We start from the raw sequence: 26,458 nt of genomic DNA, 5'->3' as shown, positions 1-26,458 counted from the left end.
CCATAATTGTACCCGTTAAATCTCTACAAAAGAAACAACTTAGAGATTTGATAGAAGACCTATGAAGAGAGGTAAATCTCTTCCATGTTTGGTTTGTGTGCTTATCTTAGATATTCTGATGTGCTGGAAAATAATTGAAGTTTAATAATATATAAGATTAATACTTAAAAGTTTATTTAATATTGTAAAGCTGTTTAGTAAAACATCATTCAGCTTATCTCAGCCACCCTACCTAATTTTGAGTTTCGATTGAGGTTTTAAGAATGGATGCCCTTTCTGACACCACTCTATTTTTCAGATGAAAATTCCACCCTAGGATCCACTGGGATCTGAATCTCAACTATTTGGATGGAATGCTAATGACTGTTTCATGCTCCCATTATGAAAATGTAGATTTTATTTCTTATTTAATCGTGTAGCATAAATATTTCTTTAGGGTTTGCGCAGGGTTCAGTGTCTGGTAGGATGCTGGCTTTCTGTGTCCATGTTGGTGAATGTTATTCCAGTTCGGTTTGTTTGTATCTGAAGGTGCTTAAATATACCATCCTGATATCTCTGACAACCATAAAAGTAGTCAGTGGGACATAAAACCATCATCATCATTGTCGCTTAGAAATTATAAGCATTATCTATCTTTAATCAACCACTTTGATTTTGATGGCAAAAACAAATATTCAACTGAGATACTGACATTCTTAGATTTATGGACAGTTAATTTATGTACATGTCCTTGGCTACCAGACTGTACATGACACCATGAAATGCAGCAAAATATCTTTTAATTTATAGGTTAAATATTTAAAGTGAGAATTTTAGGAAACTTTTTCTTCCTATTAGTTTTAAAAATATTGTTATTCTTTTTTTTAGGTCCTGATCGTGAAGTAGATGTCATAGATGTTACTCGTCAGACTGACATTCGTATGAAATTGTGTGATTTTGTGCAGTATTTTTACAGTGGAAATCGTGACAAAATATTGAATGTCATTAGTTTGGAGTTCTCAAATACAAAGTGAGTATCAGTAACTTAATTGTCTGTAATTTTGAGTGTAGCGTTCACAAACGTGTATAGGAAGCATTGCTGTGTTTTGCAATCTGCAAGGGGCAAACTTATATTCTATCTAGTTCCTGGTATGAAAACGCACTTCCCGACGGATAAACCTAGTGGGCTCTTGTCGTGATAAATCAGCATTTAACTTCTTATGCTTCATCTCTTCCTAAGGTCTTGCATAAGAAAATATTTGCCTTAATCTTTAATATATAGTGCAGCTGTCCACTCTACACTTTGCCAATAAACTTGCATAGTTTTTTTATGGTGTATATACACAAATAATCTCCACAACCTGATCTTAATAAGGGACATCTCAAATTAAAAATTTTTTAATTTTTATTTTTGTAACTTAGTGCTTTGTTACATATGAAAATTGAAAACCATTAATACTGCACTACAATAAATGTCTGCTATCCATTACCAGTTTGCAAGAGTAAATATGAATTTCTCTGCCTCGGACTGAAAACAAATTTGTGGAAATTCACAATATTTTCTTCATAATTGGCTGAGGTATATTGTGCAATGCTGGTTTTCCTATGATAACTGAACATTTTCTGTTCCAAATCACACGAGTCATTCACGGCTTGCCTTACGACCCATAATTTTTAACTGCCTTGCATTCTCTATAGATTTCAACCAACACATTTCACTTGTGACTCCATATTCAGATTGGCTTTTCTCAGGCGCTTGTTCACATATCCTGTTTCTGATTTATGGAAACTTTGCTCTTCATCTGCAAAATGCTGGTTGGCTACTGTTTGTCCAAGATAAGCTTCATATTTTATTCCTGCAGCACTATTATCAATTTGCACTGCCTCTTCAATAATGCTGAATAGCCATGAATGACCTATAATGAGAACTCACACTGACCATCGTAAACAAGTTGTTGAGTCATCAGTCCATACACTAATTTGATGCAGGTCTCCATGCCAGCCTGTCCTGTGCTAACCTTTTGATGTCTACATAACTACTGCATCCTACATCTGCTGTAATGTGCTTGTCATATCCATACCTTGGTCTACTCCTACCATTCTTACCACCCACAGTCCCCTCAAAAAACAACTGAACAAGTCCCAGATGTCTTAAAATGTGTCCAGTTATTCTGTCTCTTCAGTCGTAATTCCATCTCACCTTCAGCATTCTTCTGTAACTCCACAAGCTTCTATTCTTGTTCTTTCTTAGCTAGTTATCGTCCATGTTCCACTTCCATACAATGCCATAAACAATGGTACTACTTAAACTGACGCCACACAAATGATGCAATATGTGCTCAGCACGCCTCTTGCTTTTGCAAGGAAGAGATTAGCCAACAGATTAGGTAAAAAAAAAATTATGCCAGCTTCCAGATTTCTATGTCAGGAGCACAGTACTGACCTTGATGCAAATAATGCCTGTACCTCAACTTTTGCCACCCAATTTTGAAGGGGAAAAGAAGTGATTTTTTGGGTGTGTACAGTATTAAAATGTGACAAGTAGCATTTAGGGCAGTTTGTATTAAATGTTATAATTTAAACTTATTCTTAAAAAAAATAATTTAAAAACACTTTTATTGGCAAAGTCTTAATAAGCCTCCGTTTATTAACTAGCCAAGAAATCTCTATACCATGATGTGTTCCGTGCTTTTGGTCATGCTTGTACTCTGGTATCTATAGTCCATTACTTTCTGTCAGAAAATCAAAACCAAGCAGCTTTCCTGGTTTTTGTTTTGCAATAGTCTGTACCCCATGTGACACACAAGAAAACTCGTCATGTGTGTGTTACATGATTCAGAGGTCAGTAAAATCTTAAACATGAATGTTTTGTGTTCCTTGAATTTCATGTATGTCTAGTCTGGCCATAAATACTGTTACATGTTAGCATTGCAATATACAGAATAGAGATTGGACAAGAAAAATACAGTTTTTCGATACTGTACATCATGTATTTATTCTAAAAATATTACTTGTATTATTTAAAATGTTCTCCTTTTTCTCAAACATAGGACATCCTAGACACACTTTTTTTTTTTTTTTAAAATGGCTGTGCATGTTAGAATGTGGTTTCTCCAAACAGTGACCACAATTTGTAAGCCAAATATTGTGATTTGGACTGCTAGATGGCCAGTTAGCAACAGAAATTAATTCAGGAACACTTGCTTGCAAGCATTCCTGGGTGGTGTTTGCCTTTTGTCTGGAGTAGAGTACTGTTGAAAACTCCAAACCTGCCCCAAGAACAATCTTGTTTCAACACCTTGACATAGAGCTCTGCATTTGACCAGCCTCCGCTTCTTCATGTTGTTAGGAAGTGCCCAGTACTGTAATAAAGTGTTTTCAGACCAAAGTCATGTCTGAGCACCTGGACAGTATTCATTTTGAGATGTTTACCTCTTCTGCCATTACCTGGTTCATAGCATTGATAAGCTGTGGTGTCCTAACAGACTTCAGATGGACTGAATATCTGAATGCTCTCAATAAAACTTTCACTTGTTTGCTTGACAAAGATTCTGCTGATGCTAAGCTTCTTGAGGATATCAAAATTATCTGCAGGCTGTCCTCCTACCTTGTGTAGAGCTATTACGGCGACACAATTTTTGTAATCGTCCCATTCCATGATTACGAGTGAATTGGATGCAAAAATTCACTTTGTAGTTTAATGCAGACTATTTAGAGGAGAGGTTCTCCTGTATGCGACCGGATGGTGTCATGGAAAAAATGGCAGAACTTGACGGGTAGTTCGTAACAGTATTTTAAAGCCATACTTGGCAATGAAGTGTGCTATGGTTTCATGGGTGTTTATATCCAAATAATAATCCTGTGTGTTTTTCTAATGTTAGTTTGAAATTAAAGTGTGTTCTTTAATTTTAATTAAAGAACACGCCCTAAATACATTCTCTAAGAATTAAAGGTAGATTATTAAAATCAATCAAAGGCATTTATGTTGACAATTGAGCTTCAGTGAGAATTGATGGTAGAATGAGTTCTTGGTTCAGGGTACTTACAGGAGTTAGACAAGGCTGTAATCTTTCACCTTTGCTGTTTGTAGTTTACATGGATCATCTGCTGAAAGGTATAAAATGGCAGGGAGGGATTCAGTTAGGTGGAAATGTAGCAAGCAGTTTGGCCTATGCTGACGACTTGGTCTTAATGGCAGACTGTGCCGAAAGCCTGCAGTCTAACATCTTGGAACTTGAAAATAGGTGCAATGAGTATGGTATGAAAATTAGCCTCTTGAAGACTAAATTCATGTCAGTAGGTAAGAAATTCAACAGAACTGAATGTCAGATTGGTGATACAAAGCTAGAACAGGAGAATAATGGACTCTGTTATGGAGGATAAGAGAAGTAGAGGGAGACCAAGACGACGATGGTTAGACTCGGTTTCTAACGATTTAAAGATAAGAGGTATAGAACTAAATGAGGCCACAACACTAGTTGCAAATCGAGGATTGTGGCGACGTTTAGTAAATTCTCAGAGGCTCGCAGACTGAACGCTGAAAGGCATAACAGTCTATAATGATAATGTATGTATGTTTGTATGTAGTTTGAAATTTGATTTTGTAAATGAAACGCTTTCTTTTCTCCCCTTAGTTTTACTATTACCGGGCGAGTTGGCCGTGCGTGTAGAGGCGCGCGGCTGTGAGCTTGCATCCGGGAGATAGTAGGTTCGAATCCCACTATCGGCAGCCCTGAAGATGGTTTTCCGTGGTTTCCCATTTTCACACCAGGCAAATGCTGGGGCTGTACCTTAATTAAGGCCACGGTCGCTTCCTTCCAACTCCTAGGCCTTTCCTATCCCATCGTCGCCATAAGACCTATCTGTGTCGGTGCGACGTAAAGCTCATAGCAGAAGTTTTACTATTGCATACACTTTGCCACAGATTCTTAGAGAATGTATTTAGGGCTCACATAGTAAAAATTGCAGATTATTTCCTCATGGCCCCAACAAACTCGTTTTTGCTTTCCACCTCCTTTGGAGAAGAGGTGTGGGGACAATGGAATCCACAATTGTAAACTTGTGCTCATGCTAGACTGCCTTTGTCTTTTACCCTTCTGTCTAGTTTTTCTATTTTATGTCTAGTTGTTACCCAAAAAGCATGCTATTTTATGTTGTTACTTCTGTTTGGAAATGGAGTTAAGAAAATTTTGATATGCCATGGAAACTGTTTACAGTGTCCTTCAAGTACTGTAGTTTTAAAAGTTATTAGCATAGTTTGGGTTTCTTATTAACAAATGATCCTGCAATAGAAAATAGTTGTAATTAAAGAAGTATGTTCTGACACAAGTTTCACAGAAAAGGAGGAGATTTAAACCCTGCTCCCACCTAGTGGAATGGAATTAATCGAGTTGAATCGAACCAAATCTGCCAAGAATCATTTTCGACTAGTAGAGTGTAATTGAACAGAATTATTAACATCCCTGCAACTTCGTAGATGATCTGGATCTTTCGAATGGCCGTATGGTGGCAAATGTGTATCATCTTCAGCTGGGAAGTCAGCTGTTTCCTGCACGCAGTCGGGAACTTTGTTTGGTAATAGTTTATTCAACTTAGTAATAATGGACACTGAGAAACTTACCAGTTTAGTTCAAAAATATAACTTCCTCTACGACAAGACCCACGAGTATTATTGCAACAACGTAAGAAAAAAGAAATAATGCCTTAGAGGAAATAAGAAAGGCTCTTTTAAAAAAAATTGTTTTACATCACATCGACACGGATAGGTCTTACGGTGATGATGGAATAGGAAAAGGCTAGGAATGGGAAGGAAGCGACCGTTTCCTTAATTACAGTACAGCCTGTCCATTTGTCTGGTGTTAACATGGGAAACCATCTTGAAGACTGCCGACAGTGGGGTTCGAACCCACTATCCCCTGAATGCAAGCTGTTAACTATGTGACCCAATATAATTATTAAATTAATGTCGTAATGGTCCACCTTTCAATACTATAATGTGCAATATTCTAAATTACATTAATTAGTATTAGTATTAGTATTTATTCTTGAACATAACAGGCGTTCAGCCCCAAATACGTGTTCACAATGAAAAGATGATAATAATAATAAATTTAATAATAATAATAATAATAATAATAATAATAATAATAATAATAATAATAATAATAGGAATAAATAATAACCAAAATGAAAAACAGTTAGCTGTAGCAGTCCCGACTCATGGTTCCCATATCACATGTTCTTGATGTGCTCATCCACTTTCGTCACTCTCATTGTACCAAAACATGGACAGTCGGCAATTACATACCAACCAGCCGCACTCCCGATCAAATACCAACCAGCCATAACACAACAAAAGGTCCCTACCTTCATGAAATCACATATCACTTGCCTAACTCCACCCGCTTAACTATGTACTCAGCACCAATACTTCCTTTTCCATTAAATTTTATCATACTATCTCCATCCGTTGCATAACATCCTATTATTAAACACTCTTCCCATAGACATACATCACTATTCCACACACATACCCTCGTGTTCACCCTCCAGCTCTCCCTCATTCATTCTGTTCTCACAAGACTTTTTTACCGCACATAAATACTTGTTCAACTCACCCCCGCTTTCCCACTGCTTTATAATCCATCTTAAAATAGATTGCTCATCCCCTCTTCCCAATAGTTTCCGATGCTCGGCACTCAGTAATTTATTTCTTATCTTTTTCATTTCTTCACAGTCACTTAATAAGTGAAAATCGTCATTCACTGCCCCGCAAAGTATACACACTGTCTTGTCCCTCCCTTGTAGATAACCCTTATTCCTATGCAATCCCATCAACCACCACATCATCCCATATCTTTTTGACCTGTCAATTATTACATTAATTAGGGACTAGTTTTGGCTGGGGCTGGCCATCTTCAGCCTTGATGTAAAATATCTAATAATTAAACAAATGTAAATTCACACAATTGATATAAGACAAATGAAACAAATATGTACAAATTGACATTGAAAACTGGGATGAAATTATGAGTAAATTTGAAAATAACTAGGTTCTAAATTCTTGCATCTTGAGTATGCTCATCATCGAGACACTTTCATGTATTAATATTCACAGACCTGTTAGTTCTAATACTGCTAATCATTACTAATTCAATTGTAAATGGGAACTGGGAAATGTTGATCCTGTAGTTCATCACCAAATCTATTTGAGTGGTGTTAGCCGTATGCAAGTCTTTGGATGCCGCTGTAAACAACCACCAGCTGACGGAGAACTGCTAGATGTTGTTTCAACATCAATCAAAGTAATAAAATGAGATGCTCTCGTGGTGCTTGTTAAATCATGCTGAAATGTTGTTGGATATTGTCAGCATATGGAAGATGTAACTCGTGACAGAACCATGAACCGGAAAACTAAGACTACTTGCGCAACTAATAAGAATAAAAGTAATAATAGCTCCTACCAGTAGTGATAACTGCTGGGTGGAGCCTGGTGCTAACCAGAAGACTAAGAAATGTTACACATCCTGTTTAGGTTGCGTAGCATGAAAAGGTAAAGATAAACTAAGGCAAACGGCTACTGCAGGCGACACCTGGCATTGACCCACATCTTCCTTGCCTGAGTTGGCTAGTCTGGTATTACAATACCACTCCTAGCAAACTCTGACAACATCACACTTTCCGCTGAGTGCACTAACTTTTCTGCTGCCTCAGGACCGTCCTTATTACCATTTAAATTCCTTTCCACTTGTGTGTTTACATACTCATTTATTGCCTCACCACCATATGCTGATCTCACTTTTCTTTCACATACAGTAGTTTCTTCGTGGCACTTACAAATACATTCAGATTACCCTTGATGTTCCATTCTTTGGAGATCCACGCAATAACTTTTAGTTTATCACCAATTCTACAAATTTCTTCTTGTTTATCAATTAGGAATTTTTTCCTTAGCTTCCCTGTTTCTACACCCTCTCCTACTAGGTGTAAGTCATCTGATCTGTTCCCGCATAGAATGCATAGTGTATTACCCTTCCTCCTGGTCCAACCCTTATTCTTGTGTAACCCCAAGAGCCACCAAGTTAAACTCTTTCTCCACCTCCTATCTCCAAATCTTATGCTAATATTGGAGACCTGGACTACCTCATAAAGTAAACTCCGAGAAGCTCTTTTCCTACATTCTTCCAACCATTTTTGCCTTTGTATATCCTTTATTCTAGCTATCAGTGCTCTCTGATTGCTGCTTCCTTTCCCTTTCCATGTCTCAAACCAGATATAATCCATTCCTACATTTTCAAGATAGTTTTTGATTTTTACCTGCCAACTCTCTATATACATATATTTTTCTTGGTGTTTATATGCCTCCTGTACCACTCTGCCACCTCCCCCCCCCCTCCTCCCCCCCCCCCCCGTTTCAGTCCCATCTAGTAGTTCAACACACTTCTGATGCACTCTATGTCTTTGTATTCTCCGCAAAATAGCAACGCCCCCATATTCGCTGTACACTGAGGTAGACACATAATAACCTTGCTAAATTTATAAATAATTTGGTTTCATGTGTCCTTTCTCTGATCGAGTCCCCATAATTCTGACCCATATCATGCTCTGCTTAACAGTAATGTCTTTAATACTAATCTCAGAATCTTATAATCTATCCCCGTGCCACTAATATTTTAACAGTAGATAGTGCTGCGACACCACTCCATTTTGCCCTCTTAATATGTTCTTCCCACCTTCCTCTTCTATTTAACAGCACTCCTAAGTACTCTGTTTTATCTACTTCTTCTTTTCTTTCCCCCTGTAGTATCCAGTTCCTCTCCTTATTTCTCCTAATAGTTATCACCTTCAACTTATTACTGTTAATTTTTAAAGCCCACTTCCCTGCGAACTCCAACTCCTTTAAACTGTTTTGTAGACACCCTCCTATTAAGGCCACAAGAATGACATCATCTGCGAATATCATTCCTGGGATCTCTATCTTTTGTACTACCAGTACTGCCCATTTTGTTCCCTCGTGCCCTTCCAAGATATAATTTATGAATAACAGAAATAACACCGGTGAAAATTTACATCCTTGTTTCAACCCAATCTGACACTCTATAGGCTCACTTTTTTCTTTCTTTTTTTTTTACCAAGCTCGATAACTGCAGTCGCTTAAGTGCGGCCAGTATCCAGTAATACCAATATAAATGGTCCGTTATTGGACATTATAAATTTTCCAGCTAACTCATTCCTGGTTGCCAGCGTTTAGCCTACGCAGTGGCCTCCACGGTATGCACTGTCCAGCGTCTTGGTAGGTGTGCTAGGTACCAACTGATGAGTCCAGCCTAGCACATGGGGGCGAAATGCTGGCAACCAGGAATGAGTTAGCTGGAAAATTTATAATGTCCAATAACGGACCATTTATATTGGTATTATAAATTTACTCATTCGGAACAATTATTTCTGATTCCCTATGGGAATCAACATCTACATCAGTATCCAGTATTCGGGAGATAGTAGGTTCGAACCCCACTGTCGGCAGCCCTGAAAATGGTTTTCCGTGGTTTCCCATCTTCACACCAGGCAAATGCTGGGGCTGTACCTTAATTAAGACCACGGCCGCTTCCTTCCCACTCCTAGCCCTTTCCTGTCCCATCGTCGCCATAAGACCTATCTGTGTCGGTGCGACGTAAAGCAACTACCAAAAAAAATTTCATTTTTTTCTATCTTGATACAACAATATACCTTTTGGTATATCGCCTCGTTCGCCCAAATCATCTTCCTAGAGACTCCGAACCTGCCTAATTTCTGAAACAATATAGTATTTGGAACAAATGGCCCATGTTCAACTCACTTCCAGAGAGCCGTTAGCCCTGGGAATAAATCTAATCTACAGTTATAAGTAATGAACAAGCTATGATAGGCATAAATGCTTTTTTCGAAATCTATGGCCGCCAAGTACACACCGCCTTTTTTGCTACTCAAGTATTTGTCTATCATCATCTTCACCATCATGATGTTTTCTGTAGTCCTCCTTCCGTTTTGAAAACATCCCTGTAACATTAATATTATTGAATGTTCTTCAGCCCAGGTCGTTAAGCTATTTGCCAAAACCCCTGTATAAAACTTTCTCAGTGAGTCAAGTAGCATCATCCCCGGTAGTTGCCCGGCAAGTATTTGTTTCTTTTCGTATGTTGGACAAATGATCCCGCCTTCCCATACTCTCTCCACCTGATTTAACATGCATTCTTTATCCATTAACTCCACTTGATCCATTGACCATGCCTTTTTCCTCTCGGCGATTTTCCTTTTATGCTCCTTTCTTAATCTACAAAAAGATTCTCTTTCATCCTTACCTTCTCTTAATCTATACTTTTTCAAGGCCTTCATTACTGCGCACCTCAATACCTCACACTCCTTATTGTACCATCCACTCCCTCTACAGTTACTTCTTTATGTCCTTGCTCTAGCCTTGCCACCCTCCTTATAGGGTATTCAATTAGGTCCAAGGCCCTGTCGATTCCTTCAGGGCTACTTCCCATCCACATCTGATTAATTCTATCTCATTCTTCATAAGGCCCTCAAGTTCTCTTTGTGAATTCTCCGCCCATCTATATTTATTATATCTCTTACCCCGTTCTACTGCCCTCGTTTTGACTCCCTCCCTTTCTTCCTCTCCACTTCTTTCAAGCCACACCCCTACCGGAGCATGGTGTTACTCGATCCAATCTTCGTTCTCCATACTTACGATTTTTCTAGCATATCTTCTGTACACAGTTGCACTTCCCCCTTGTTACAACTTTTTATTATAATTTTGGGTCCTCCTTATTCAGTACATAAAAATTGTTGCGTAGATATAATTACAACATATATTTTTCCATCAGTACTAGTTTCGACGCCCTACTGCGTAATCAGCTGATAGAAGTTTGTAGAAATTTGACAATCATATAAGTTTATCAACGTCAAATTCATTACAATTTAAAACCATATTAACAACATGAAACTCTGTTAAAAATATACTGTCTCTAAGTTAATATTTTAAACAAGTCAAAGACTTGCGAGTCTTATGCGATAAACTGATAAAATTATATGCAAACCGGTTTGCTCACTTATGATATAAAGTGGATTTAAAAAAGAACAACAAATTATAAAATAGAATAGTCTTGAAACACTATGTGCTTAATTTATCACACTTCTTAAAACTTCACGTAGTATTGTAGTAGAAATAATTCAATAAATACTACAGTGTCCCTTTAAGGGAGCAATCCTAATGATGTGGAAACGAACACTAAGTCCTTTGATATGTTATCAAGAACAACGTTCCCAGTTCAGTGCGGACCTCAAAAGGTCGCTGTCTACGCGAAGCGCAATGAAGCACAGAACTGGGACAAACAATGAAGTTTATTAATTTAACTTCCCCTTGTGCCGTAATGTATGTCAATTTACCTTCTCGCCGGGCTGAGTGGCTCAGACGGTTGAGGTGCTGGCCTTCTGACCCCAACATGGCAGGTTCCATCCTGGCTCATTCTGGTGGTATTTGAAGGTGCTCAAATATATCAAGCCTCATGTCGGTAGATTTACTGGCACGTAAAAGAACTCCTGCGGGACAAAATTCCGGGACCTCGCCGTCTCCGAAAACCGTAAAAGAGTAGTTAGTGGGACGTAAAGCAAATAGCATTATTATTAATTTACCTTCTCGGTCCCCAAATCAAAAACCATTTAGAATATAGAATTTTCCTGCCTCACAAAATTCCAGGAGACTTCCTCCATGGCTGTTTAATTCCTTATCCATGCTTTTCCCTTCTACCCTTCTGACTGTTTCATCATCTTTGCTAAACATTGGGCTTTGTATCCCTATTCTAGCATTGCAGTCACCAAGTAATATCACTCCATCCTCTTCGTACTTCCCGATTATAATACTGGTTTCTAAGGTAGCCTTCGAAGAATTTATCGTTAGCATATGGAGATCCCTTGGGGTGGCAGTATGCATATGCTATACATACCTTTCTTTCTCTACCCTTTTCCCTCCCTAAGTTCAATCTCAACCAGACAACTTTTCCCATTTCACCCCTAACTTCTTCTACTAGTTCCTCGATCTCTTCTTTGATCAGCACCACTATTCCCCCTGGCGATCGCCCATTATTACTTTTTTCTTTATTGATTTGCATTTGGCAATACAACCACCCCAGGTTACCTCTTTTCCTATTGGTAACCAAGTCTCCAATAGAGCAATGATGTAGTACTGGGGTATTTCCGTGCCTCCGACTTCACGGTATCTTTCAGGTGGCAGCCCACCGTATCCGTATCAAAGACTGACAGACTTCAGAAAATTGAAAGGAGGATTGGAAGAACCTGTATCAACAAAAAATATCAGAAAGATGGACAGTGGCGGTTAATACCTAACAAAGTCGTGTACAAAGAGCTAGAACCCATTACAGATACTATGCGTAAGAGGAGACTGGGATTCTTTGGACATATCATGAGGATGCAGGACTCGAGACTTCTGAAACAACTAGTACAACACAATCTCGTCTCAAAAAATACCACAACAGGATGTAAATGGATCAGAGAAGTAAGAGAGGATCTGAAGGAAATAGGCCTTACAACAGAAGACACCAAAAATAAGATAAAATTGAATACAAAACTCAAGAATACAAACCTCCGCTTTACCCTTACACAAAACAAACCAACAACACGCACATTTTCAACTGAGGAAAGGGCACGAAGATCGGAGCGTCTGAAGAAGTACTGGGAGGACCGCAAGGCCCGAACAATCCCTTCAAAGAGACCTGAACGACGGACTGACTAAAGTGATCCTATGTGGTCATAAAAGAAGAAGAAGAAGAAGAAGAAGAAGAAGAGCAATGATGTCGAAACTTTCGACCACCTTTATCACCTCAGTATTACTTATTTTACTTAGTAAACCTTCAATATTTACAAATCCTACCTTCAAGTCTAGTTATAACTTACCCCTTCTACCTTCCCCATTACCTTCTTTATTTTTACTACTTGTAAAACCATTTAGAACCATGATGTTTCCTCAGTATCCTCAGATGCTTGAATGTCTTAAAATTATCTCCGACATTAGGGTAGATTTTATTATTATTATTATTATTATTATTGATATATACAGTCGTATCAGCACACACGTTATTAAAACATAACCGGTTTTCGGACACTAAGGTCCATCATCAGTGTTAATATTTAAATTTAATTTCACATAAGTGTGTCGTCAAAATGGGTTAAAATGAGTTTAAATTTGTAGCCCTGTTGACATCAACTGTAAAATGAGAAAAAAGAAAACAAGTGTAAAATTTATGGACATAAGGCTGGCTTTCCTTCATGCTCAGGCTGTTGGTCGAGTACTAACAAGCGTTCAGCTTTAACTACGGAACCGCACTGCAAGCACATGATGTTGCGTCACCTCAAGGTTACGTAGGAAGCACCTGATGTTACGTCAACTCAAGATTGTAAAGAAGATGTTGCTTGCGACTGTTTCATTTAAAATTTTATCTGGTTCCCTTGTTTGCACTAAAAATATCTCAATGTTTTCACGTGTATTTAATTCAAATCCATAATTACCCTTAAAAATTAACTTCATGTCCTTTTCGATCCCTAAAAAGCTATGGTTATTGTTATAAATGTGTTCCGCAAAAGCTGAATACTTGTTGTACTTTATTGCCTTAAAATGTTCTTGATATCTTTGATTTAAGGTTCGCCCGGTTCTTCCTATATAAAACTTTTTACAGTCGTCACAAGTGAGCCTGTATACTCCCGAATTAGTGTATATATATTTTTTATTGACACTGTGTGCATTATATATATGTTCTGATATTTTATTTCTGGTTCGGAAAGCTGTTTTCAGTTGAATTTTCTTAAATATATTCGCGATTTTAAAAACTTGACTTCCAAAATATGTAAATGTCACAAATTTATTACACGTTCATGGATTTTCTTTCTTTTCTCATGGTTTTTCTTTTTTTCTCCATTTTCTTTTTTACGTATAATATTGTCTATCATTTCTGGGTTGTAGCCATTTGCTTTAGCAATTTGTTTTATTATTCTAATTTCTTTCAGTTTGTTTTCATTACTCAAGGGAAGTTTTAGTAATCTACTAATGTAGCTGTTTTAAGCTGATTGTTTGTGAGTTCCTGGGTGGTTGGAATCTTTGATGGTAGTGATGGCCTGTGTGGGTTTCCTAAAAATATCGAAATCTATCCTATTGTTGGTTTTTGTTAATGTGAGGTCCAAGAAATTTAACTTTTTATCGATTTCTTTCTCCATAGTGAATTTAATGTTGCTGTTTAATGTTTCTGCCCCAGAAAGAAATAAAATTATGGGTCCGTTTTGTTGACGACACGGTAGTATTTTTAAATGGAGACCTCATTACTCCCGAAACATTTCTGGGTTGTTTGAACGTGCTTGACAGCAACATTAAATTAAACATCACTACCATCAAAGATTCCAACCACCCAGGAACTCACAATCAGCTTAAAACAGCTACATTAGTAGATTACTAAACCTTCCCTTGAGTAATGAAAACAAACTGAAAGAAATTAGAATAATAAAACAAATTGCTAAAGCAAATGGCTACAACCCAGAAATGATAGACAATATTATACGTAAGAAAGAAAATGGAGAAAAAAAGAAAAACCATGAGAAAAGAAAGAAAATCCATGAACGTGTAATAAATTTGTGACATTTACATGTTTTGGAAGTCAAGTTTTTAAAATCGCGAATATATTTAAGAAAATTCAACTGAAAACAGCTTTCCGAACCAGAAATAAAATATCAGAACATATATATAATGCACACAGTGTCAATAAAAAAGATATATATACTAATTCGGGAGTATACAGGCTCACTTGTGACGACTGTAAAAAGTTTTATATAGGAAGAACCGGGCGAACCTTAAATCAAAGATATCAAGAACATTTTAAGGCAATAAAGTACAACAAGTATTCAGCTTTTGCGGAACACATTTATAACAATAACCATAGCTTTTTAGGGATCGAAAAGGACATGAAGTTAATTTTTAAGGGTAATTATGGATTTGAATTAAATACACGTGAAAACATTGAGATATTTTTAGTGCAAACAAGGGAACCAGATAAAATTTTAAATGAAACAGTCGCAAGCAACATCTTGTTAACAATCTTGAGTTGACATAACATCAGGTGCTTCCTACGTAACCTTGAGGTGACGCAACATCATGTGCTTGCAGTGCGGTTCCGTAGTTAAAGCTGAATGCTTGTTAGTACTCGACCAACAGCCTGAGCACGAAAGAAAGCCAGCCTTACCATGGTATGTCCATAAATTTTACAACATTGTAAGTTTACATTTATTGATTTCATAATTTTACACTTGTTTTCTTTTTTCTCATTTTACAGTTGATGTCAACAGGGCTACAAATTTAAACTCATTTTAACTCATTTTGATGACACACTTATGTGAAATTAAATTTAAATATTAACACTGATGATGGACCTTAGTGTCCGAAAACCGGTTATGTTTTAATAACGTGTGTGCTGATATGACTGTATATATCAATAATAATAATAATAATAATAATAATAATAATAATAATAATAATAATAATAATAAAATAATTACATCAGCACTGTCAAAATGGCTTTGATATTTTATAATGATTATAATTAGGGTAGATTTCAGTTGGACTTTACCTACTATTTCCACGTTGTCCGCCAACTAAAATTAATCTTAATCCTATTTTGTATGACTTCCACAACTTTATATATAGTCTCTATTTTCGTTTCTACCCCTTCTTCCTGCACCCCATATAAGAATAAACATTTTTTCATCCTCTCCTGGCCGTAGGCTACTCTCTCTCTCTCTCTCTCTCTCTCTCTCTCTCTCTCCAATCTGACCACCTCCTTTTCTAAACTTCGTATTCTCTTTCTTGGAACTGCAATTTCTTCCCCGTTATTTCTCACCTTCGCTGTTATATTGACTGCTTTTTCCTGTAGCCATTTCTTCATATCCTCGTGCTCCTTCGATTGCTCCTGCATCATATTTTTAATTTGCTCAACCTGGCCAACTTCTTCTATCACCTCTTTTACCACCTTCCTAATTACTTCCACTTCTTCCCAGCCCATGCTTCCACTGGAAATCGGCCCGGGGTTCAATTGCACACTGCCGATACATAGCAATACTAAAATCACCGCTGCTATCAGCATAATCACTACCTTCATTCCCATTTCCATCATGTTACCTGCACTTTTCACTTCTTTCCTCTTTCTCCCCTGCCATCTTCTTATAACTGTCCTTTATTGTTAAACACCAATCATCTTCCCAACACTCTTCACTTCACACTTGCACTCCCCTCCAGCACTTTTTTCTCGCACTACCTGCACGTCTGCACTTGTCGCTTGCTCAGGCTAGACTGTGGTCATGACCAGTATAAAGTATCTTCCACATGATGTGTTGAAAAATAATGTGTAAGCTCCCTCTGTTGTTCAATGGTAGAGTTTTGGCCTTTGGATCCCAAGAATGCAGATTCAAACCTGGCAGAGGTAGGTAGTTGGATTTTTGAAGGGCAGGTAAAAGTCCATTCGACACTCATTGTCAAATGATGTTGGCACAGGAAAGATCTTTGGTGACACGTTTTGTGTTTACCCGACAAAATTCATTAAAATTCGGCTGAAGACACCCAAGAGATATCCAGTTTACTCTGCCATCCAGTAGACCTAGAGTAAAACAGAATGTCAGAATCAATAAGCAGGCAGCCAAGTGATGTCAGATTAACCCCTGGGAAGTGGGAAGGTTTTGCTCGTGGGTGTAATTATTTTCTGTAAAAATATTTTTATTTTTAACACATATAAAAATGCAAATATGTAAGTACTGTCAGGTCAGCCTGTAGGTATCCATATAATCTTGAAAAAATAAATCCTTAATTGCTGATTTTGGTGCAAAAATGGCAAAAGGCACACCACAAAGTAGGCTCGATTAAGATCACTAAACGACTAACTGAGCTGTAATTCACTTTCTACCCTACTTCATAATTCACTATGACTGCTGCTATAAATATTGAACCGGCAGATTCACTAATAAACTTGTTCAGTAACAGTCTAACTAGTATTTGATACAATTTTATACACATGAGGTTGAGTCTTCCCTAACAGTTTAGAAACTTTCACTTGTGTGATACATTTCAAAGCATGTATCAGGGTGTAAGAATGGCTTTGCTGTGCAAGTTTTACAATAATAAGTAGTTTCTTTTCTTACTTTTTGGGCCTTACAGACAACACAGGCTACAGAACCCCTTTTCTCTCTGCAAGCCATGAAATGGCGTCCTTGAAGCCTCTCCTGAGGGTGTCCAACAGCTTTTCTTCTTCACCTAATCTCATCTGCAATTCTCTCCTTAACAGCAACCCTGCCGTGGACTAAAGAGAGAACAGGCTGCTTCCTAAATTTATTACTTTCTATCAAATCATGTTGATTAATCCCACCGGTGAGAACTACTTCCTCATCGTATGTGTCTGCTCTGTCACTTAGGTTATTTTCGCACTCACTTGCAACAATTTCACTTTCCTCGCTTTCCCTCTCATTATCACTCATTTCCGGGTATTCATCATCACTATTTAATAATTGTGACTCTCTTTCACTCTCGTTTTGAATATATTTCCATGACATAACATTTAGAAAAGGCAAAACACAAACTTTCACGTCAACAAACTTACATGAAGTACACCAGCATGGAAACTGCGCTTCGGAACAAACACCTTCTTTTTTTAGAATTCCAAATCCCTGTGTTTAGCCTAAATAAAGGCCCTGTCTATACGCTCCTGGCATCTATCGGCTAATACTTCAACCCTAAGAGGAAACATACGGTCGCAAAAGCGCGGAATTCAAAATTTCGGGTAAATATGCCTATCGTTCGCTGGAGTACACAGGTTCCGGATAAAGACGTGTAACGCTTGGCTAAGGTTAAAATGCCTGCATACGGTAGTTGAATACTCGTTATCATCATCATCATCATTCACTTCTGTGGATTTGAGTAGAGTACATTAACTGTGTACTTTTATATTTCATGATTTCCATTTCAGATTGGCGCCCTTGGTTGAAGCACCACTGATAGCTCGTACTCTTGATTGGGTCAACTATGTTTGGCCTAAAAGCCTGCCGGAGGATGCTGAATTCCAGAAACCTGAAGTTCAGAAATACTGTCTCATGGGAGTGCAGGACTCATACACTGATTTTCATGTGGATTTTGGTGGTTCTTCTGTTTGGTACCATATACTGAAGGTAATTCTGTAATTCTTGTTTTCAGATATTATTGTATGCTCTAATTTTAGATATTCATGTATAGCTTTCTGTGTTATAGGGTGAAAAAATATTTTACCTCATTAAACCTACGCCTGCGAACCTTTCTCTCTATCAGCGTTGGATGACCTCAAGTACACAGAGTGAAACCTTCTTTGGTGATCAGGTATACTTTTATAATAATGGCTATGTATGTTGTAAACAAGATAAGGTTTACAAGAACACAACTTATTTATTTGCTTCACACAGAATTCTACAGTATGTACAGGAATAAAACATAAAATTGTCTTGAAGCAAAGTAGATGATTAATCTTGAGAGAGTTTCTGTTTCTATACACTATGTGCACTCTGAATGTATTTACACTCACTGCTATCTTGAAAAGATAGTTCTTGGGAAAGATATAGTTCGTGATAGTTGAAAACTATCATTTGCACTAGCATAGATTAGCTAAGAGAGTTCCTTCTAACTTGAAGTGTCTGAGTTCATAAGCTTGTACTAAATGAAAGCTATGTTCACAATTAGAGAATCTAATGTGTGTGTCGGAGCTTGAGTGAGCTTGGGGATGTGTGGCATACAACATCGGGGCTCGACATGGATGAAGGAACGGGAAAGTGGAGTAGTGACCTGAGGTGAAACCTCATACTACCAGAATTCCGTCCACCTGGTCGAGACACATTTTTAAGAGGAGTAGCCTCCGTGTTCGACGTTCAGTGTATTCTGGAGCAGGACACTGGGGAGAAAACTCATGAGTGACAGACAGGGAGCTCCTTATACACTGCACACGACGTAACAGACACGCGCACTGAAGACTGCGCGTCGAGTCTCGAATGATCCACGCTTGCGTGCATGCGGCTGGCTGGTGCTGAGCGAAGAGAGCGGAGGACATACAACACCCTCCCCTCCTAAATACGCCGATACGGTGTGAAGTGGCGGCGGCGCTGGCGGCGGCTACGATGCTGGGCAGGAGCTTCTGACGTCTCTGTTGTATTGTCCGGAGCTGTGACTGGGCGGAGTGGCGCTGCATCGTCCTGAAAGGAACCCATGGTTATTAAATGGTCTAAAGCTCGTTCAGCAATAGATTTATCTGGCTTAACAAGAGAATCAATAGCCGGATATGGATGGTAGCGCAGGCGTATCTGGTCCTGGTGGCGGCAAATGCGTTTCTCAGCAGTCTGAATCTCGTAGAGACGATGGCCCAAAGATCTGCGGATGAAACCAGGTAACCAGAGCGGGTTTGACTTGAGTGTCCTTATGTAGACCCTGTCGTTGACGGTGAACTTTGTTGGCGAGGTCTTAGGCTGGGCCGGAAGAGGCTGCAACAGAGAAAGTAAAGTTCTGTGAGGTCGTCCATGGAGCTTTTGTGCGGGAGTGACATTATCAGCACCGGGCAGAGTTCTGTAGTTGCTTAAGAGTTGTAACAATGCTTGGTCTTTAGTTAAGCCTGAAGAGACAGCTTTTTTCATACTTTTCTTAAAAGTTTATACAAAGCGTTCAGCTTCACCATTAGATTGAGGGTGAAAAGGCGGTGCTAGGATATGGCGAATGCCATTATATGTACAGAAGTTCTTAAAAGCAGTAGCTGTAAATTGCGGTCCATTGTCAGAAATTAGGACTTGAGGTAAGCCTTCAGTTGTAAATATTTTCTGAAGAGCACGAATGGTAGCTTCTGTAATAGTAGTCGAATGCATATCCACTACATAGGGAAAGTTCGATAGAGAATCTATGACGATGAGCCACATGGAATTGAGGAAAGGACCTTCGAAATCGATGTGAACTCGTTCCCATGGAGAAGTAGCAGGAGGCCATGAAGCTAGATCATTGGCGGATGAGCTTTTCGATGGCGGCATCAATACCAGGCCAGTAGCAGTGTTGACGTGCCAGTTGCTTAGTGCGGGATATACCCCAATGACTTTGGTGTAACAAGTCGAGAACTTGTGTCTGTAGACTAGGTGGGATAACCACTCGGAAGGTGGTGTCGGTTTCGAGGAGTATAACTCCGGCACGAGTCGTAAGACGATGCTGAATACGATGATAAGGCGCAACGTGGGCAGGAAGTTTGTTCTAAAGGGGCCGACCATTGCGGATCTAAGTACGTACCGTAGCCAGTGTACTGTCCTTATCCGTAGCTTTAGCAATGCAGGTAGCGTCAATAGGAAAGGTGGATACGGTGTCTTCGAGTTCTATGTCTAACTGAAGACATTCGGATTCTTGAGAATCGAAGGCGGTATCAGGACCGACTGGTAAGCGAGAGAGGGCATCAGCATTACAATGCTGGGATGTGGCACGATAGGCGATCTGATAGGAATAATCAGAAAGGAACATGGACCATCTTTGAAGCTTTCTGAGGGAATGCTCAGGGATTATATTACCGGGATGGAATAAGTGTACTAGAGGCTTGTGATCAGTAATGATCAGGAAATGGTTGCCATAGAGATATTCATTGAAATGGCGAATACCAAAGATGATTGCTAAAGCTTCTTTTTCTATCTGGGAGTACCGACGTTGATGCTCATTAAGTGTCTTTGAAGCAAAGGCGATGGGGCGTTCTTGTCCGTGACGATCCTTCTGGGAGAGAACGGCGCCGACGCCGTAATCTTATGCGTCAGTAGCTAGCGTGATGAGCTTGCCAGGCTGAAAATGAGTGAGTTTAACAGCTTGAACAAGGGCTTTGTTGATCGTTTGCCAGGCCTGTTGGCATTGCGGAGACCACTGAAATTTAACGCCTTTTTTGCGTAAGGCGTTTAATGGAACTGCAACTGAAGCGAAGCGGGGAATGAACTTGTTATAGTAGTTCGCTTTGCCTAGGAAGGATTGGAGCTGCTTGATGTTCTGTGGTACAGGCATGTTTACAATCGCCGAGACATTCCGTTCACTAGGTTGATTGCCGTTTTTATCGAGGATGTGTCCCAGGTAGTGAACTTGCGGCTGAAAGAAAGTGCATTTAGCGAGATTCGCTCGTAGGCCATTGTCTTTCAACTTCGTGAGAAGGATGCACAGATTATGGAGATGTTCTTGATGATCTGCGCCGGTCACAATAATATCATCAAGGTAGTTAGCACAACCGGGAATGGAGGCGGTGAGTTGAGCTAAATAGCGCTGAAAAATAGCAGCTGAGGAAGAGACGCCGAACGGGAGATGCTGGAGCTGGAGCAGTCCGATACGAGTGTTGAGTGTGAGAAATTGCTTGGATTCTTCGTCTAAAAGTAGCTGTAGATAGGCTTCTTTAAGATCCACTCTAGAGAAGAATTGTCCGCCAGCTAGACGACGGAATAAGTCCTCTGGACGGGGAATTGGAAATATATCTGTGTCGATTTGTGCGTTGATCGTAGATCGGAAATCACCACAAAGTCGTACATTGCCATCAGGTTTCTTGATTACAACTAGTGGAGTGGCCCATTGACTGGAATTGACTGGTACCACTATTCCAGCTTCTACCCATCTTTCTAACTCCTTAGTGACCTGGTCTTGAAGTGCCAGGGGTACTGGACATGCTTTGAAAAAGCGCGGCTTAGCTCCCGATTTCAGCTGTATGTGAGCTGTATAGTTTTTGGCGGTTCCGAGCGTAGAGTCGAAGACTTCAAAAAACTGCTCGAGGAGAGCCGTAATATCAGAAGTAGGTTGCAACGTGGATACTACGTTGATGTTGTCATGAATCTGGAAGCCGAATAAATTAAAGATATCCATGCCCATAATGTTCGATGCGGTGTAGTTGTTGACTACGAGTAGTGGAATGACCTTCCGAATTCCTTTATAACTGGCGGGAAGCGTGATTTGGCCTTTAATGTCAATCTTCCGTTTGTTAAATGTAACAAGCTGGATGTCAGCTGGAGAGCATGAAGGTGAACCTAAGTCGTGATATGTAGCCAGGTTAATGATAGAGACAGGTGATCCAGTGTCTAACTGAAAATCGACAGAGCGATCAGAGAATGATAGAGGAACGATTATCTTGTGAGAATTCTTGGTGGGAAGAATAAGATTTATCTGATCAACTTCCATGTCCTGTCGGGGCTGTATATGCTTCGGGCACGCTGCAGGAGTCTTAGCAGGGCGGAGCGAACTCTGACATACAGTCTTGATGTGTCCTACTTTATTACATCGTTCACAAGTGGCTTTGAAAAAACGACAGGCACGACGTTCATGATGTTTGAAACATCCTCTGCAGGAAGGCAGGAGTTGCGGCTTGCTCTTAGAAGAGGGCTTCCTTGGAGAAGAACGAGAGGGAACCGGGCGAGAATGCTTGGCAGAGATCGACTTGGCTGCGCGGTTCAAGGTAGCAGAGGCCTGGCGGGCTGGAGTAGAGACTTGAGCGACTTCGTGTTTAGAAGCTATTTCTGCCGCAGTCTTGGTAGTAAGTTCGTATACCGTAGCAATACGCTGGACGTCTTTTAAAGAAGGGTTACTCTTCTTGACAGCGTTAAAACGAACTTTGTCCTCAGGAGTATGCAGAATGACCATATCCCGAATGAGGGAATTGGTATAGGGCGTACCACAACCGTCCTTGGAACATATAAACTGGCAGGGTTTAGCTAGACCTCGCAATTCCGCTATCCATTCAGCATGAGTCTGATGCAGTTGCTTCCTGCTCTGAAAAAATTTGTAGCGAGCGGCCACTATGTGTGGGGCTTTAGCATAGTGTTCAGTGATACGGGCCAAGAGCTGTGCGAACGGCACTTCAGAGAGTTGCTCCTCTGGACTTAATTTTTGTAGTAATTCGCACTTAGCATTGCCAACCGAACTGAGAAATAGTGCACGTTGGCGCTTGTCATCAGTGACGGAATGGCATATGAAATGTTGCTGTAGGCGGGCGAAATAGACTGACCATTCTTCCTTAGCCGGATCAAAAGCAGGGAATGGAGGAATTGCTGAGGGCTGTGTAGAAACAGAAAGAGTTTGCATAGCTGTGAGCAATGCCGCTTGTTGTTGCTGCATGAATTGTTGTTGTTGCTGCTGTAGAGCTTGCAATACGGCAGCTAGCTGCTCGGCTGTAGCCATGTTGAGATGCGTGCGAGAAAAGAACTTGGCTAGCAGCGTGTACTAAGCTGGCTGTAGGTGAGACCTTCACCGGAACAGCTGGTAGTGTGTGAGAGAGCAAGCAAGCTGAAGCGTGCCGAACAGGTGCTGCGAGCGAGAGAGAGCCTTGGAATATTGGCTGACTGTCCGTAGTTCGAAGGAGGCTAATAGTTGCACTGTAGAAAAGGCTAACTGCTGGTAGAGGCCGTACAGGTTCCAATGTGGATTGGTGATAGTTACAGAGTATAGTGTCACTGTGCCAATGAGTGGACGATATCCTGTGAGAGTTTGTTGCCCTGTCGCGAATGAGTGGACGACAGAATGTAATCAGTTTTGTACCTCGTTTCGAATGAGTGGGCGACACACTGACCACTGTTTGACTTCGTCGCCAATGTGTTGGTGGCAGATGGCACGTAGTTTTTTTTTTACCTCGTCGCCAATGAGTTGTGTTTTAAACAAGATAAGGTTTACAAGAACACAACTTATTTATTTGCTTCACACAGAATTCTACAATATGTACAGGAATAAAACATAAAATTGTCTTGTAGCAAAGTAGGTGATTAATCTTGAGAGAGTTTCTGTTTCTGTACACTATGTACACTCTGAATGTAATTACACTCACTGCTATCTTGAAAAGATAGTTCTTGGGAAAGATATAGTTCGTGATAGTTGAAAACTATCATTTGCACTAGCATAGATTAGCTAAGAGAGTTCCTTCTAACTTGAAGTGTCTGAGTTCATAAGCCTGTACTAAATGAAAGCTGTGTTCACAATTAGAGAATCTAATGTGTGTGTCAGAGCTTGAGTGAACTTGGGGATGTGTGGCATACAACATCGGGGCTCGACATGGATGAAGGAACGGGAAAGTGGAGTAGTGACCGGAGGTGAAACCTCATACTACCAGAATTTCGTCCACCTGCTCGAGACACATTTTTAAGAGGAGTAGCCTCCGTGTTCGACGTTCAGTGTATTCTGGAGCAGGACACTGGGGAGAAAACTCGTGAGTGACAGACAGGGAGCTCCTTATATACTGCACACGACATAACAGACACGCGCACTGAAGACTGCGCGTCGAGTCTCGAATGATCCACGCTTGCGTGCGTGCGGCTGGCTGGCGCTGAGCGAAGAGAGCGGAGGACATACAACAATGTATGGCCATTGTTGGATATACAGGATGTAACTGTAAGGTACGGCCAAACTTACAAGACAGATTCCTCACACATAGAAGAAAAGACATGAGTCTGGAAATGGAATTTTAAATTACGCGCCTTTGTGACCATATGTTTCCTCTTAGGGTTGAAATATTAGCCGATAGAAACCAGGAGTGTATAGACAGGGCCTTTTCTTCCATGTTAGAACTCATTTTCTACAACTCTACCTAGTATGTTTATCATGGGAAACATACAAGAATAAAACGTACCAGCAAACATTTATCAACCTGCCATGAGCACATTCGGGATTCATTGTGATAGCGTGTTGATGCATGTATCAATGCTAACGAGGGCAGTTTGAACATTTCATGTAGGAAAGAGTTTTACGTGGTATGGTGGTACGTTTTGTTCCTGTGTGTTTCCCATGATAAATGTACCGTGTAGAGTTGTAGAAAATGAGGTCTAACATGGAAATAAAACGTTTCCAGACTCCTGTCCATGTAATATATTTTCTTCTTCTACGCGTGAAGAATGTGCCCTGAAAATTTGGCCGTATCTTATTGTTACATCCTGTATAGATACATGTTGTAATTTTCCAAAACTAAGAATTTATGAAATAAATTTACTATAGCTTTTGAGTAAAGATTGAATAATTTTTTTGTCTATTGAAACAAAAACAGACTTTGATGTTACAGTTTTTATGAAATTTTAGTTTTCTGTGGTCTAGATACTATAATAAATAGAGTCCTATTCATTTCATATTCTTTAAATATAGAATTTTTAATTTTGCTATGGTACATTTCATAGATTGTTGGTTTATGTTTGATGATAAGAATGTACAGTCACTCAAAATAATAAAGGAATGCTTATTGTATCAGAAACTGTTTGAACCTATAGATATAGTGTTTGTTGATGGTATCCACAGGATTTGTATCCAAACCAGTAAGTCTGATAAAATTATAAATGCGAGAAACATAAAATACCATGTACTTTTTTCTTTTTTTGAGAGACTGTACATCTAAACTTTCAAATGCTGCTGGTCAGCATACTTCAATCATTTATACTTGATTAAGTCATGTAGAGGTGTTAAACATTTGATGTAGATTGCCAAATGTTTGACATACGAAGATATCCATTATTTATCGGTAGAAAAGGACACTTGTATACCTCTGTATTTTATACAAAACTACAGACAGTATGTCAGTGCCATTTAAAGCATTTTACTCGTACCATTGCATTGAGTATTGTGGTTCGGTATTACTCCTATATTACACTTTTCAAGAGACACGAGGTATACTGGTGTAAATGGGGGAAGTGTACTCTGAGGTAGCAGATTGTCTCTGCAGGACTTATTGATGTAATTTCATTGTAGCCATCTAATGTTAGAGATTTGTAGGTAGGACTTCCTGTTACTATGGAAATGGATTTTCAGTTTTTGAGCTTTGTACAACACTTTTTGATGTGTTGATAAAGTGTTGGACAAACAAAGACTGAAACACAGGTATTTGATGCTTTAAATTGAAATCAGGAACAATATTGATCCTTCAAAACTAAAAAAAGGAAAATGGACATCCGGGTATTTTTGGGTATTTATGTTTTGGCACTGTAACCTGGTCTTAGTTCTTAAAGTGTGTTTTTTCCTTAAACTAAAGTAAAGTATTGGATAAAACCTTTTGGTGGTTTTGTGTTTTAAATGTTTAAGAAATACCAAGATATTGAGAAGGTCGAGTTTTATTATGGTACTGGAAATGAGCAACAAAAATGTGGGAGGGAAAAGCTACTTTTGTAGTAAGAATAGGCTATATGCATATTAATTGAAATATGTGTATGCCAGAACTCAAAAGGTAACAAAATATATTCAATCAAAAGGACATTAAAAGAAAAGCTTAGTAAAAGTGCTTTATTTTTCATTCAGTTTTAAATATTAAAAAGAATAATGATATTTTAAATCATACTCTAAATAATATAAATGCATGTCAGGAATTTTGTTTAGTATGTGGGCTCCATAATGGGTAAAGATGTATGCCAGCAAGCATGTGGGTTGGCAACCCTG

General features: G+C 39.2%; 1 protein-coding gene across 2 annotated transcripts in view; it reads left to right on the top strand.

Annotated features, from left to right (window-relative positions):
- The window catches only part of LOC136864592 (histone lysine demethylase PHF8), a 557,749-nt gene that overhangs the window by 94,647 nt on the left and 436,644 nt on the right, over positions 1-26,458 (top strand). Inside the window, exons 5-7 of one of the 2 annotated variants that reach the window (XM_067141798.2) lie at positions 868-1,009; positions 18,027-18,225; positions 18,305-18,409. In XM_067141798.2, coding sequence (XP_066997899.1) covers positions 868-1,009; positions 18,027-18,225; positions 18,305-18,409 — 446 coding nt within the window. The remainder of the gene's footprint in view (positions 1-867; positions 1,010-18,026; positions 18,226-18,304; positions 18,410-26,458) is intronic. The other variant, XM_067141799.2, reaches the window with a different exon arrangement.

The sequence above is a fragment of the Anabrus simplex genome, chromosome 2 (genome assembly GCF_040414725.1).
Source record: "Anabrus simplex isolate iqAnaSimp1 chromosome 2, ASM4041472v1, whole genome shotgun sequence".
NCBI classification, from domain to species: Eukaryota; Metazoa; Arthropoda; class Insecta; order Orthoptera; family Tettigoniidae; genus Anabrus; species Anabrus simplex.
Note: the sequence above shows the minus strand (reverse complement) of the source record. Positions and strands in the feature narration are given on the sequence as shown.